Raw genomic sequence first — 12,862 nt, 5'->3', positions numbered from 1 at the left:
AAGCGAGAAAGACTGTGAGTAAATTGATGGGATCGTGCAGGCAAGGCTGCGAGAATGAGGCGGTACCACGGCCAAATCAGACGTGCTCACCGCTGGTTCAGCCTACAGAAGGATTTCTACTGTTCAGAGTTCGGCCTTGGGGCCGCTGGTTCTTATCCACGTTTTCTGAAAGAAGTCTTATTCATCCTCATCCGAGCTGGTCTGGCCGCTCTATGGAGTACGTATCTTTCGCCACCTGCCCCTATCTGTCTTGAGAATTCCCTGGCTCTATGCGAGAGCTGCCGAAAGGCCGTGGTGAAAGGGGCACCCCCACTCGTTTCTGCCAATGTATCTTTGCTTTTGTTCTCCAGTTGGAAACTGATTGTCTGGTCCGTGGCAACGAGTGCAAATCGAGCTAAATGCCTTTCGTATTGTCGGCCCCGTCAAGGCGTGGCGATCATTGGAACCCACGGAACAGCCCACTCAACCGATCGATTTCCTGCATCAGGCCCTCTGATTCGTCATCCAGCAGCCGCCCGCCCACCTGAAACTTTGCCCCTTCCCCTCCCCCTCTGCCGAGTCTGCGTTTCTGGCTCCAGACCGGAGTTCGGGACAAAATGTTATCGCGCTTCTGTTGAGGAGAAAATTCTGTTCCTGAGGCTTTATCTCTGGTTCGGCTCCCGCGCAGTTCGCACTTGGGCTTTTCTGGAAGTTCGTTCGCCAGGTAGCGAACGAATGCCGAATGTGTGCCGAGGATGCTCGGTGAACTGGGTGGAGTCGATTTGCTGTTATCGAAGAAATGATACGGGTTCCAACTGCGATTCATGCAGCGTGACCATGCGGTATGTGCCAATGAGATACCAGTTTGGATGCCAGACGGACCTGGGCATTACCGTCGTCAATTGTGGAATTCCTCCTCAGCAGGATCCTGTTGTCCTGCTCGTGCAAAAGTGGCTGCAACGATAAGAGGGAACACGACTGTGGCTTCCGCGTACACCTTGACGGACTGACCATCCGCCTTGATTTTACCCCAACTTACGGCCTCATCCGGACGAGCGCCAGCATCGCTCCCATCGAATTCCTGTGCAGTATTAATATAGACAGCATGTTCCGCACCGTTCCGCATCAAACAAGCATTGGCTATGTGATGTTTGACAATACCTCCCCCGAGAATAATCATTCCAGCGCGGGCCGCTCGTACGGCCATCGTATTAATACGACGCAGATCATCGACGATATCGACTCGAAGTCGGAGGGGCGATGCGCGGAAAGTGTGGAAGTAGAGCATGTCACCCAACGAGCCGTCAGTGAGGGCCGGACAGAAAATAGGAATGTTATTCTTGGCAGCCCAGTATAGCACCGAGTCCTCGTGGTTGATCTCGCGACCTAGACGTTCGATTATACGGCTTGGTGTCCAGTGCAACTCATCCTCCTCGTTTCCTGTCTCCCGGGCCTTCTTGTTGGCCGCCTCTTGCTCCTCTAACATTTTGTCCAGAATAGGTACCAACCAGTCCTCAAACGAACAATAGTTGCTATTAGGAACAATGAGATTGCCAATCCGGTTAAGGCCTTTTGCTCGAAGACCGGCGCCAGGAGCCGTGAAGCTGCCCATATATGTGGGAGCTAGACACTTGATCAAATCCTCTTCGACCCCACCAGCAGTGGTAACGATGGCGGAAACATGGCGATGGCGGACTAGATAACGGATAGTGTCTCGCAGACCCGACGAGATCAGGTTGGATGTGTAGCCGAGGAAGATAGTGGTTTTGTCGCCGGTTTCAGGATGCCGATAGGCGCGCTGTGGAAATGACAGCACTGATTAATAGATGTAATGAATGCAAGCTCAAGAAAACCGGTGGATTACCATCTCATTAATGATGCGTGCTGCATCAGCAACAGCGCTACTCTGAAAGCCCATGTGCTTCATGTTGTCGACCATTTCAGCAACAGTAATATCGCGGCCTTGGTACTTTTCAAAGTCTACCCCGCTGACCTTGTGAGTCCCCTCAGGAACAGGCTCCGAGGCGACAAGGACCGCATTCGTGGCGGAGGAAGGAGGTGCATTATTCTGTTGGCCTGACATTGTGAAGGAACAGCTGTAATTTGAATAAAATGATAATATTTGTCACTGTGGGAGACCGGGTTAAAGGCAGTGCGGGGGAACATCGGAAGATCAAAATAAAAAAAATTCGAGAAAGGGTAGATTGGTGCCTGATAATCGAGGCCGCAATAAATCATGGCGGATAACACAAACCGCCGTCGAGCCTAAAGGGTTTGGCTCAAATTCGTCTCCATGTGTGCCTGGTATTTGAGGCATCATATTTCTAGGTTAGGTAAAATGCTACTAGCGTTAGCTCCAATCTCTATGGGTCTCGCCTCAGGCACTTGACTAAGCCTCGATTAGTGCAAGTGCCAAAAGTCGGGCTGGGCAGGCTGCCGGGCTCTTTATGGGGATCCGCATTGAAGATTGGAATCGGTTTCAATTAGGTGGAAGCAAAGAATCCCTGACCAACGGAAATTCATGCCAGCTTTCTCAGCTAAGGCTAAGGCTTGCACCTGGTGACTGGTTACTACTGGTTAGCGACTGCTTGAGGTCCCTCAATCCTCATCCATGATCCGGGCGAGATCTTCATTTCTCTCCCTTCCCTTAACCCTTCCCTTTCCCCATCAGCCTGCCTCCCTTTTTTATTCTTGACCCTCGTTTACGCCATTTTGACCTGACAAATCGGGCTTTGGGTCAGGACTACATCTAATCCAACGTGATTTTGAAGACTCGCGAGGTCGAACAATCGTGGGTCCTCGTCCTCTCTGGCATCTGCCACTGCAGTTCCGACGACTCCTTGCAGCTGTCCATCCGGCTGGTTGCTTGACACGTTGCGTGCGGTTAGAAGGTAAGAAAACCCGTTCTATTGAATTTTATGTCTTTCCATCTTTGTGGTTTTGCCACTGTCGATGTCTTGATCACGGTCGACTCGGATCTGCCATCTTTGTCACACATGGCATGTCGATTCTTATTTGACTGGCAGCCGAAACGCCATCCCGTCATGGAAACGACCGTCGGGTGGAAGAGACCTTGTTTATTCTCTGACTGTTCCACGGCCAGTCCTATGCGCTTCCACACATCATCATTTTCCCCTCGTCCGAGCTCTGAGACAAAACATTGCCAAGTCGAGTCCAAGCTGCATTGTCCATCAACTTTGAGCTCTTCCTGGGGTTTGAGGCGCCTCTGCAATTTCCTGATTTGGCTGGACTGATTAGATAATCTCGAACATGGCCCGTGCTTCTTTATTTCGAGATCACGTGTTCCCCACATCTTTTAGCCCTGTGCAGTGTTGGCGACCAGGCGCCTGGCGCCCCTGCCTTTGATCGAAGTTGATTTTCGAGTTTTGACGTTACTCCATTTGTTTATATCTCATAGCGTACAGAGCGAAGTACGTGACTAACCTGCTGCAGGCCCTCGGCCAGGTTGATCGTTCCGGATACCTTCTAGCATGGTCCGGTGATGTCTGCGCGATATTCCCAATCGTCAGGGTTTAACCCCCGTGATCGTTCCCCTTCACAACGATTCAATGATCGTCGACCCCCCGCCGGCCCTCGTGGCTCTGATGATGCAAATCTACCCATAGGACGAGAGCCGCCCAGAGGGCCAAGGGCTCTAGTTGACCACCATCCTCGAGTCAATTCTTTCGGAAGAGGTCGAGGCCATGGCCGTGGAGAATTCCGTGAAAGGGAACGCGATCCTCGTGGTGACCGTGAGAGAGAACGCGACCGCGATTTCCGAGATCCCCGCGATGGCCCACCGCCATATCGTCGCGAGATTGAGCGGGAATGGAATCGTCGCCCCCATGATTTTGATGTGAGAGAGCCCCGCGGTGTTTTCGGCCGACGTTCGCGTTCGCCTCAGCAGCTTCGCGACTTCCGTGATATGAGAGATCCTCCAGGCCGAGAGCCTGATCTCGTACGGATGCGTCGTGGTTCCAGAGACAGTATGATGTCGGGGTCCTCTGCAGTTCCTGATGGTCCTCCCCCCGTTGGTCATCATTCTCGCGCTGGCCCGATCCGCGGCAGGGGAACTCGTGGTCGGATGCCGTACATGGATGATCGCGAATCTTTTCGCCGCCGGAGTCGGTCACGCGACCCGAGATGGGACCGGGATCGAGACCGCGACCGCGACCGCGACAGAGACCGACCGCTTGACCGAGATCGTGACCGAGAGCGCATCATCGTGGATCGAGATAGAGACCGGGACATTCGGGACATCGATAGACGCGATAGGGACCGTGATTTGGATCGCCGAGATAGATTCGATCGCCGTGACGAATTAGATCGCCGCATGGACCGTGACGAGCGAGACAGGCCCGCAGATTTTTGGAAGCGAGATCGTCCACCAAGTCGGAACGAGAACAGAAACCCCAGCATTTCGTCCCTACCATCTACTGCACCACCACCACCACCACCGCCACCAGTTCACAATGGAGCTGCATTGGCGGACAGGATAACTGACCCGGTGAATGTTGAACCCCCTAGGAAGTCATCCGCTGCAGAGCCCTGGCGTGAGATGGAGCGACTGGACTCTTTACCCTCTCGACCAGATCCCGCAAAGGAATTTATACCCCCTGTTCCGAAACGCGCCACACCCCCCGCAGCTCCTCAGGTCCCAGCTTTTGGCTCAGTGACTGCGCCTATCCCCGACATAGCGTTAGAGAAGCCTTCAGTCGATGCACTTTCAGTGGCCCCTTCTTTACCCAGGGCTGAGAAGGAACGCCAGGAACCGCCAGCGAGACCCCAAATGCTCCCGCCAACGGGGCCGCGAGCGGATCGTGGTCCGCCTCATCACGTATTGGAGCAGCGTGCTCGCCGGGATGAAGCGAAGCGTGACGAGGCTCCTGATCCCCTTGCGAAGCCAGAGAGTCCGGTGCGATCATTCAAGCAGCCTCAACCATTATCGGCCGGTTTGCAGAAATCGGCGGAACTTTCCCCACCGACTGCTCCAGCTGCAATGGTTGGCAAGGACGGTACGATCACCCCTGAGTTGTCGCCTAGCAAAGTAGGCTCATCCGCAGTCTTTGCAGACGCAGCACGGGGCACCCACTCAGTGGGACGGTCCGCGTCTCCAGGATCGCTCACATCACCTCGCATGCATTCGTCGAGTATTCCTACTGGTCCCCGGGCGCTTCAACAGCGACCCCAACCGTCTCGCGGAGCTGCCAAAGGTAACAAACAATGGGTTCGTCCTGGCTATAATCGCCCACATTTTGCGACAAGTCCGACATTACCGCCAAAGAGGGATTCAATTGATATCAAGGACAGGAGCTTCTCTATCGGCGAAGAAGTTAAGCGAGACTTGAAAGCGGAAGTTGATGAGCAGCTGCCGAGCCCAAACGCGAATAGACCTGCCGCTGGAAACGATAGGGCTGCGTTCAAAGAGAAAGAGAATATTCCCGCTCCCGAGCCGTCCCCGAAGCCGCCCATAGAACCAGCTACGAATCCCCAAGACCACTCGCCTAGCCCTCCCCAGGCTCTTATAAAGGCGGTATCACCCAAACCCGCCGAAGACAAGATGGAGGATGTTATTCCAGATTTTGGGAGGTCTAGTGATGAAGAAGAGGATGAGAATGTGTTCACACAGGAATACTTGGAAGAAAGAAAGCGAATCTTTGAGAAAGACATGCAAATCCTCCGTGCTGAAATGCCTTCCTCGCCTTTGGAAGATCCGACCATCGTCGCATTACTCATGCGGATCCAACTTCTAGGAATTATTGCAAATGAGATTGAGCCTGAAAAGGCCCAGGAGCCTACAGCTCCAGGGGATGATGCTGTTGAAGAAGAAGTGCAGGCCACTCCTCAGGATAACGACCTCGGCAAGAAGACCGAGGAGCAGGAGTCTTCGACAAAGCTTGTTCTGGATTCGCTCCCCGCAGCGGTGTCTGTAGCGAATCTTCCATTTCTGCAATCTGGCCCTCCTACGCCCGTGTCCGACCTAGATGTATACCAAGAGAATACTTCCACCCATGATCGCATAAAGGCGATTTTGCGCAGGGAGTTGATTGACCACCGCAAGGCCGTAGCTAAGAAAAATGCGGAGCTGCGGATGCAATGGTTGGAAAAATATAAACAATGGAGATTAAGTGTGTGGGAGATGGACCGTGCAAAAGAGAAGGATAAGGCCTCTGTGACCCCAGGGCTTACCCCTCCTCCAGCACCGACTGCACCAGTAACGCCAAACCCTGTCTTAGAAGGCCGCTCTGAGGGGCGACGCTACAAAGGTAACAGCGAACTGGATTTTCAAAATGCTCTCCGTGCGTCTGAGATCTCTGCTCAGGAGGAGCTCGCGCGGCGTCGCGAGAATAAGGCTACTGCGTATCCAGATCTCACTCGTGAGGCAGTGATTCCGGACATGCTTGAACCTCGGGAAGCCAAAGCCCTCATATACAAAGATACAAACAACATTGTTGATCCGTCTCGTGCCATGGAAGTGTTCGGCTTCTTACCACCGCCAAATGACTTCACGCCCGAGGAGCACGAAACTTTCACCGATGCTTTCATGGCCCACCCCAAGAAATGGGGAAAGATCGCAGAAGCATTACCTGGGCGGGATTTCAAACAGTGTATCGTTCACTATTATTTGACCAAGGAAGAAATCAAGTACAAGGCCAAGCTGAATAAGCGCTGGAGTCGCCGTGGGCGTGCTAGAAGATCTGCCAGGGCTCCTAAATCGAATGCACTTATGGCCGACCTGGGCGTCGTCAAACCTGACTATGACGGTGAGGAGGAGCCCACACCTGTTACCGACACCGGCCGCCCGCGTCGTGCAGCTGCTCCGACATTCGGTGGAGATAATTCTGCGGATACGGAGCAGAGTGTCAGCGGACGTCGGGGTAATGCCGCAAAGGACAGTGAAACGGGCGAGAAGCCTTCGGGAAGACGGGGAGCACGTGGAGGGACTGGCGCTCGCGGTGGCCGCAGAGGTAAAGCAGCTCAGCAGCAGCAGCAGCAACAACAACAACAGCACCAGCACCAGCACCAGCAACAGCAAGCCTCGGTGCCGCCACAGCAAGATCAGCCCAACCTAACGACGCCAACTGTATCGACCATCCCGGCACCAACTACAGCAGTCAAATCAATACTTGCTATTGCAAATTCCGAAGTCCCGGAGACGGGTGCGGAAGCGGATGCTGATGCTGGTGTTGTGAGGTTCAAGGACCAACTAGAGGATGACCGGGTCGAGATGCCCCCACGTTCAAAGTCTGGCAGGGGTCGCCCTAAGGATGCGGTATACGCTTTCGAGCCTACTGAAACAGAGAGCACAACGGTCACCCCTGTCAATGGTTCCGTCCGGTCGGCGGAGATGAGCTACAACACGCCACCGACGACCAGCTATTGGTCGGTTCCTGAAGTGCGCGATTTCCCATTGCTCCTAGCACACTTCGGTAGGGACTTTGAAGGTATTTCTAACTTCATGAAAACGAAGTCTACTCAAATGGTGAGCAACAACCCCTTAACCGAATCTAACTGAGAATTCTGTTTCTGACTATTCATTGTCATATTCAGGTCAAAAACTACTTCCAACGACAAATCGATCACGGCAAGAAGGAGCTTGAGGAGATTGTTGCGGATGCGGAGAGCAAAAAGGCCCGGGGTGAACCTCCGAACCCGTTGCCAATTCAAAACTTCACATCTAAACGTCGTTATGAAGCGACGCCTTCGGCCGTTAGTATGTCCAGGCCTCTTGCACCACATACGGAGGCGACCCCGGAGTTGGACGAGAACCGTCTCGCACCCACTGCCAGACACGCTGCAATGCCTTCGCAGCCAATCTCCCTACACTCTCGTCCTCTTCACGAGCGGGAGCGTAGTGTTTCTCGATATCCACCGCTCGCACAAGCCAGCAGTGCCCCAATACTACCTCAATCACCCGCCTTGTCGCTGGCCGACGAGTCGTCCCGGACAATACATGCCCAGCCTGGGTTGCCGCCGCGAATGCAGGGACCGCGCTTAGGTTACTTCGACGAGAGGCCGCCGACTGTGCTATCCCATGCAAGTTCCCGAACTCTTGATCATCCCATGTCCTCACGGCAGGTTGCTGTGTCTGCGCCAGATATGACGAGGATGGAGCCGCTGTCCAGTCAAGGGTTCAGGGGCGTAGATGTGCACGGATCGCCTTTGCTCTCTAGCCAAAGTTCAACGGCTCCGCCACAACCCTACCTACAACCTTTGGCACAGCCCCACGCTCAGACGCCATCGCTTATGTCTCATGGCTCACACTCACGCCAGCCTAGTTTGACAAAGCCTCCAAACTCTCCACTTCAGGGTCTTGGAAGGCACGAGTCAGATATGTCCCATATTCGACGCGATTCTTTGGGCCAGAGGTCTTTCTATCCGCCTTCTGCGCATCACGTTGTGGCTTCGCAGCCACCTCCCGTCATGTCCCCGTCTCGAGATCCTCTCCGCACGACTTTGAACCCGGTTGAACCCCCTGAACCTCCTCGCCAGGTGCCCGCCAAGCGATCTAACATTATGAGTATCTTAAACGACGAACCCGAGGAGCCACAACCTAGGAAGCGGTTCGCAAGCGATCAGGCTTCTTCCGTCACTGGAACTGCTGTTGGCTCTCCCTCGCGGCCTGTGTACACTGGAGGATCTTCACTTCCGCAGTCAATTCGACAAGAAGAGTCCATACTCTCGACTTCTCAGCAAAAAGGTCCATCTTATCCTCAGCAAAGTCCTTATCTGCCGCCTTCGCGCCCGTATTCCGAGTATCCCTCTTACAACTCAACGACGGCGACATCGGGAAATTCTGGGAACACTGACTGGCTAGGTCGATTCGATCCTCGAGGTCAACAGCAATCCCAACAACCGTCCTCCGCTCCTCCGCCGCCCAGTAGCCGCCCACCTACAACTCTGGCCTCACAACCCCCATACTCGCCTTTTGCCTCTGGTCAAATTTCGTCTGGTCAGCTATCAAATCTTAATGCCCCATCCCCTGTGCCAACCCCGCCTCCGGTGCCGGCTTCTCAGCGGCAGTCATACCCTGCTTCTGTTTACGCGCCATCACCAGCGCCACATGCCCAGGCTTCGAGTGTGGGATCACGTGACGTGGCTTCTCAGGGATCCATGTACAGGTCTGGCATTAGCTCCCCAACATTGCGGAGTAATCATATCACATACCCATCGCGTTCAGGGCTGTCCTCGACATCATCGTATGGTTCAGCAGCACAGACGGTGCCAACATCTGGACATATGCCAAGCACGCCCCAACAACATTCAAGTGGGCCTCCGGCATATCAGCACATGCAACCCTTGGTTGCACATCAACCTCAGCCTCATCGACCGCACATGGGCCTAGCCGGTGCACACTACGGTCGCAGCACGCCGCCGCCGCAATCACAAGCGTCCAGAATGCCGCCTCTAGCGGGTCCCGGATCCCAACAGATAGGTCGTTCCTACACCCCTCCGGTAATGCTGCAGCCGAACTCGTCAGGTGGGATGGCCTATGCGCCAAGTGGGCCTGTGGGTTCCCACCCTCTTGGAGCACGGCCGACGGGACCTGGCTCGCTGAGTGAATCGATTTCTGGGCCACATGGAGGCTCGGCTCATAATCGGGTTTACAGCCAAGGATCGAATCCGTTTCCCGGACCGTTGCCGTCTCAGCATTCCAGTCGGTGACATGGAAATCTATACCGCCATATGTTGGGAAAGATATGCATTGAACGATGTATTATAGGACATTCATTGAACTCATACATTCCCTTTCTCACCCACGGAGTTTTGGGGTTTGGCCGGATATGTTTCATAGTCATGAGTTAATGTACAGTAGACGACTCAATAGAATCAGTGAATAATGTTCAGCAAAGATTACTGATGCTCACTGCAGTGCGGCGTTGGCCTCGGCGAATGTCATTGTCCTTTCACCCCTGGCAAGAGAAACCGCACCGACCCTGATCAAACAGGATATGCTTCGCTGTCTTGATGCAGGATGATCATGACGCAGGACAAGAGACCGCCCAGCGCGTCTTGGGATTCTATCGGAGTTGTCGGAGTCTCGGCTTCCTGCCTTGGTAAGCTTGACAGTGCTAAGGTTGAGATAAGATGAACATTATATTGGCTTCTTTACGGTTAACTCCTCCACTTTTGGAGGGAAAGGGCGGTGTCTCTTGCGTCGTATGTCTATTGATCAATCTCAAATCTAGATTATTTTATTCAAAGAACGGTGGCGTTTAACTTAAGGTATCGCGGTATCTACTCTAAATACAATCCCAGCAGGCGGTTCAGGGCATACTGCGCACTATGCTGACTGATCCAAGCGAGTGATGTCACATTTGTTAGCGGCACAGAAATCGAACTGTTGCATCATCTCTGGATCCCAAGCCAATCTCTCAGCAAACGAGATTCTTCCCTCCTTTCTGTCAGCATAGAACCGCTTATCATATGCTCTCCGGTTAACCGTTCCTTCCGCCGTAACCGCCTCGATCCACAACCCCATCGCTTCCCCGTTCCATTGTTCGCGATGATGTCGTGTAAACCTGGCGTTGACCCTCGAGTCGCTGCGGAGCCCATCATGTTCTTGGCCGATCAATGACAGTTCGCAGATACCTGCGATCTGACCCGAATGCATTTCGTTGCACTTCCCTTGATGTGATTGCGAGGAGCCCGTAATCACATTCGCTGCCGCGGGCAAAGAGATAGCTTGGTTCCCCCTGGTCGGGATATGACGTGTGTCCGCGTTATGAGTCCTGGGCCACAGAGTACACCATCCATAACATGGGGTAAAATATCAGATATAAGTGTGGAGTCTTGCTCATTCCTGGGAATGGAACTCTTAACCGTGGAGACTATTCTCAATTGGAGCAATCACTGGCATTCCTTTTCAAGTGACAAGCACTGAGTTTCTGCTATAATATTTCTATGTCCTGACCCTCCTTATTTCCACTCCACATCTGCCCGTTCCCTTACGTGGGTTCTTAATAGACGTGCCCGCAATATGGCGGTCGAAGAGGATGCCCAGAACCCCCTTCACACGGGCATTCATGAGGAGAAGGAGAAACAGCATAATAAGGAAGAGCGGACAAATCCATCCGAACAGGCCGAGAATACCCACGCTGAACATGCTTCGCGATCATCCAGAGACAGCGACTCTCACGGCAAAACCAGGCCGGATGGAAAGCGAGAGCTGACGGAGGACGATGCCTACGATGCGCTTGGGTTCTGCTTCCCGTGGTATAAAAAGTGGACAATCCTCACCGTCATCTTTGTCGTGCAGATGTCCATGAACTTCAACAGCAGTACTTACTCGAATGCTGTTTCCGGCTTGACAGAGGAGTTCAATATCAGCGCGCAAGCGGCTCGAGTCGGCCAAATGATTTTCTTGGTCGCCTACGCTTTTGGCTGTGAACTGTGGGCACCATGGAGTGAGGAGTTTGGCCGATGGCCTATCATGCAGCTCAGCTTGACGTTTATGAACATCTGGCAGATTCCTTCGGCATTGGCTCCAAACTTCGGAACTATGGTTGTCAGTCGTTTCTTGGGTGGCATCTCCTTAGCTGGAGGCTCTGTGACGCTTGGGGTAAGTTATCCTAATTCTCAATGGCGGGAAGTTGAAAAGACCGTCGGACCTTCATGATGGACAGGAAAAATAGCAAAGAGAAAATGGCTGACTTTCCGCAACCAGATGACGGCTGATATGTGGGAGGCCGACGATCAAGGCTTTGCGGTGGCATATGTGGTACTGTCCTCAGTGGGTGGTACAACAATCGGACCCTTCTTCGGTGGTATGATGGAGCAGTGGCTGCACTGGCGCTGGAACTTCTGGATCCAGCTCATCTTTGGCGGCGTTACCCAGCTATTGCATCTCCTCCTCGTTCAGGAAACGCGCGCAACTATCCTCCTTGACCGCGAGGCCAAACGCCGTCGAAAGTCCGGGGAAGACCCCAACGTCTACGGCCCCAATGAGCTGAAGTCCCCGAGACTAGACTTCAAAGAATTTCTTGCTGTCTGGCGCCGGCCCTTTGAAATGTTCCTCCGCGAACCGATCGTGCTCTGCCTTTCCCTGCTTTCTGGTTTCTCTGACGCGCTGATCTTCACCTCCATCGAGTCGTTCGCTCTCGTCTTCAAACAATGGGGGTTTGACCCTCTGAGGATCGGACTCTGCTTTGCAACGATTATCATAGGATACCTCGTGGCCTACGCAATCTTCATCCCAGACATCTGGCGCCAGCGCAAGATCCGCAAGGAGCACGGTAATGCCGCCCGCTTACCAGAGCGTCGCCTTCTACTCCTTCTCTTCATCGCTCCGCTAGAAGCCATCGGATTGTTTGGATTCGCGTGGACCACAATGGGGCCAGAGTATAATCACTGGATCGCCCCTCTAATCTTCATGTTCCTGATCGCAATCGCTAACTATGGCATTTATATGGCGACCATCGACTACATGGTTGCCGCCTATGGTCCGTACTCCGCCTCCGCGACTGGAGGCAACGGTTTCGCTCGTGATTTCCTCGCTGGCTTGTCTGCCATGTACGCAACGCCCATGTACGAGAACATCGGTGGCCGATTGCACTTGCAGTGGGCGAGTACGATCCTCGCTATCTTGGCTATCCTTGTCACTATCCCTATCTACGTCTTTTATTGGAAAGGACCGCAGATTCGGGAGAATAGCAAGTTTGCTCAGACGCTGGCCGCCGACCGGGCCCGTCACGAGGGTAGAAGGGCCAGCTATATGAGTGCCAGAGAAAAGCCCTACGCAGCTTGATGGGACTGGCTGTATTGTAAGTAAATAAAGTATAATTAAAGTACGGATATGACGGATGATAATGTTTGTATTATACTTGATGAGCATATGAATTTATATATATATCCGCTATATATCTTGAATACTGCGCCACTT

General features: G+C 53.4%; 3 protein-coding genes across 3 annotated transcripts; 2 read left to right on the top strand and 1 right to left on the bottom strand.

Moving 5' to 3' along the window:
• Positions 1–185: 185 nt before the first annotated feature.
• BDW70DRAFT_137875 (deoxyhypusine synthase) lies at positions 186–2,097 on the bottom strand. The gene is made up of 2 exons (XM_073737116.1): positions 1,844–2,097; positions 186–1,777 (listed from the first exon to the last, which is right to left on the bottom strand). Exons 1-2 carry the CDS (start codon positions 2,060–2,062, stop codon positions 878–880), a joined length of 1,119 nt encoding a protein of 372 aa, XP_073595213.1. The 5' UTR covers positions 2,063–2,097; the 3' UTR covers positions 186–877.
• A 660-nt stretch (positions 2,098–2,757) lies between these two features.
• BDW70DRAFT_67854 (MYB DNA-binding domain protein) lies at positions 2,758–9,853 on the top strand. Its single transcript, XM_073744559.1, has 3 exons — positions 2,758–2,870; positions 3,433–7,462; positions 7,531–9,853. The coding sequence occupies exons 2-3, from the start codon at positions 3,482–3,484 to the stop codon at positions 9,643–9,645; spliced, it is 6,096 nt and encodes a 2,031-aa protein (XP_073595212.1). The 5' UTR covers positions 2,758–2,870; positions 3,433–3,481; the 3' UTR covers positions 9,646–9,853.
• Positions 9,854–10,348: 495 nt separating this feature from the next.
• Positions 10,349–12,838, top strand: BDW70DRAFT_137870 (major facilitator superfamily domain-containing protein). Its single transcript, XM_073737115.1, has 2 exons — positions 10,349–11,542; positions 11,648–12,838. The coding sequence occupies exons 1-2, from the start codon at positions 10,961–10,963 to the stop codon at positions 12,725–12,727; spliced, it is 1,662 nt and encodes a 553-aa protein (XP_073595211.1). The 5' UTR covers positions 10,349–10,960; the 3' UTR covers positions 12,728–12,838.
• The last annotated feature ends 24 nt before the right edge of the window (positions 12,839–12,862 follow it).

Source organism: Aspergillus foveolatus (genome assembly GCF_047715535.1).
Source record: "Aspergillus foveolatus strain CBS 279.81 unplaced genomic scaffold BDW70scaffold_30, whole genome shotgun sequence".
Lineage (NCBI taxonomy): Eukaryota > Fungi > Ascomycota > Eurotiomycetes > Eurotiales > Aspergillaceae > Aspergillus > Aspergillus foveolatus.
This window is presented reverse-complemented; position numbering and strand designations above follow the sequence as displayed.

Bases quoted from the DNA above. Each gene is read 5' to 3' on its own strand.
- BDW70DRAFT_137875 (XM_073737116.1), bottom strand. From the start codon at position 2,062: ATGTCAGGCCAACAGAATAATGCACCTCCTTCCTCCGCCACGAATGCG. The intron at 1,778-1,843 runs GTAATCCACCGG...TCATTTCCACAG, and splicing joins CACGCATCATTAATGAGATG to CGCGCCTATCGGCATCCTGA.
- BDW70DRAFT_67854 (XM_073744559.1), top strand. From the start codon at position 3,482: ATGTCTGCGCGATATTCCCAATCGTCAGGGTTTAACCCCCGTGATCGT. The intron at 7,463-7,530 runs GTGAGCAACAAC...TGTCATATTCAG, and splicing joins AAACGAAGTCTACTCAAATG to GTCAAAAACTACTTCCAACG.
- BDW70DRAFT_137870 (XM_073737115.1), top strand. From the start codon at position 10,961: ATGGCGGTCGAAGAGGATGCCCAGAACCCCCTTCACACGGGCATTCAT. The intron at 11,543-11,647 runs GTAAGTTATCCT...TTCCGCAACCAG, and splicing joins GAGGCTCTGTGACGCTTGGG to ATGACGGCTGATATGTGGGA.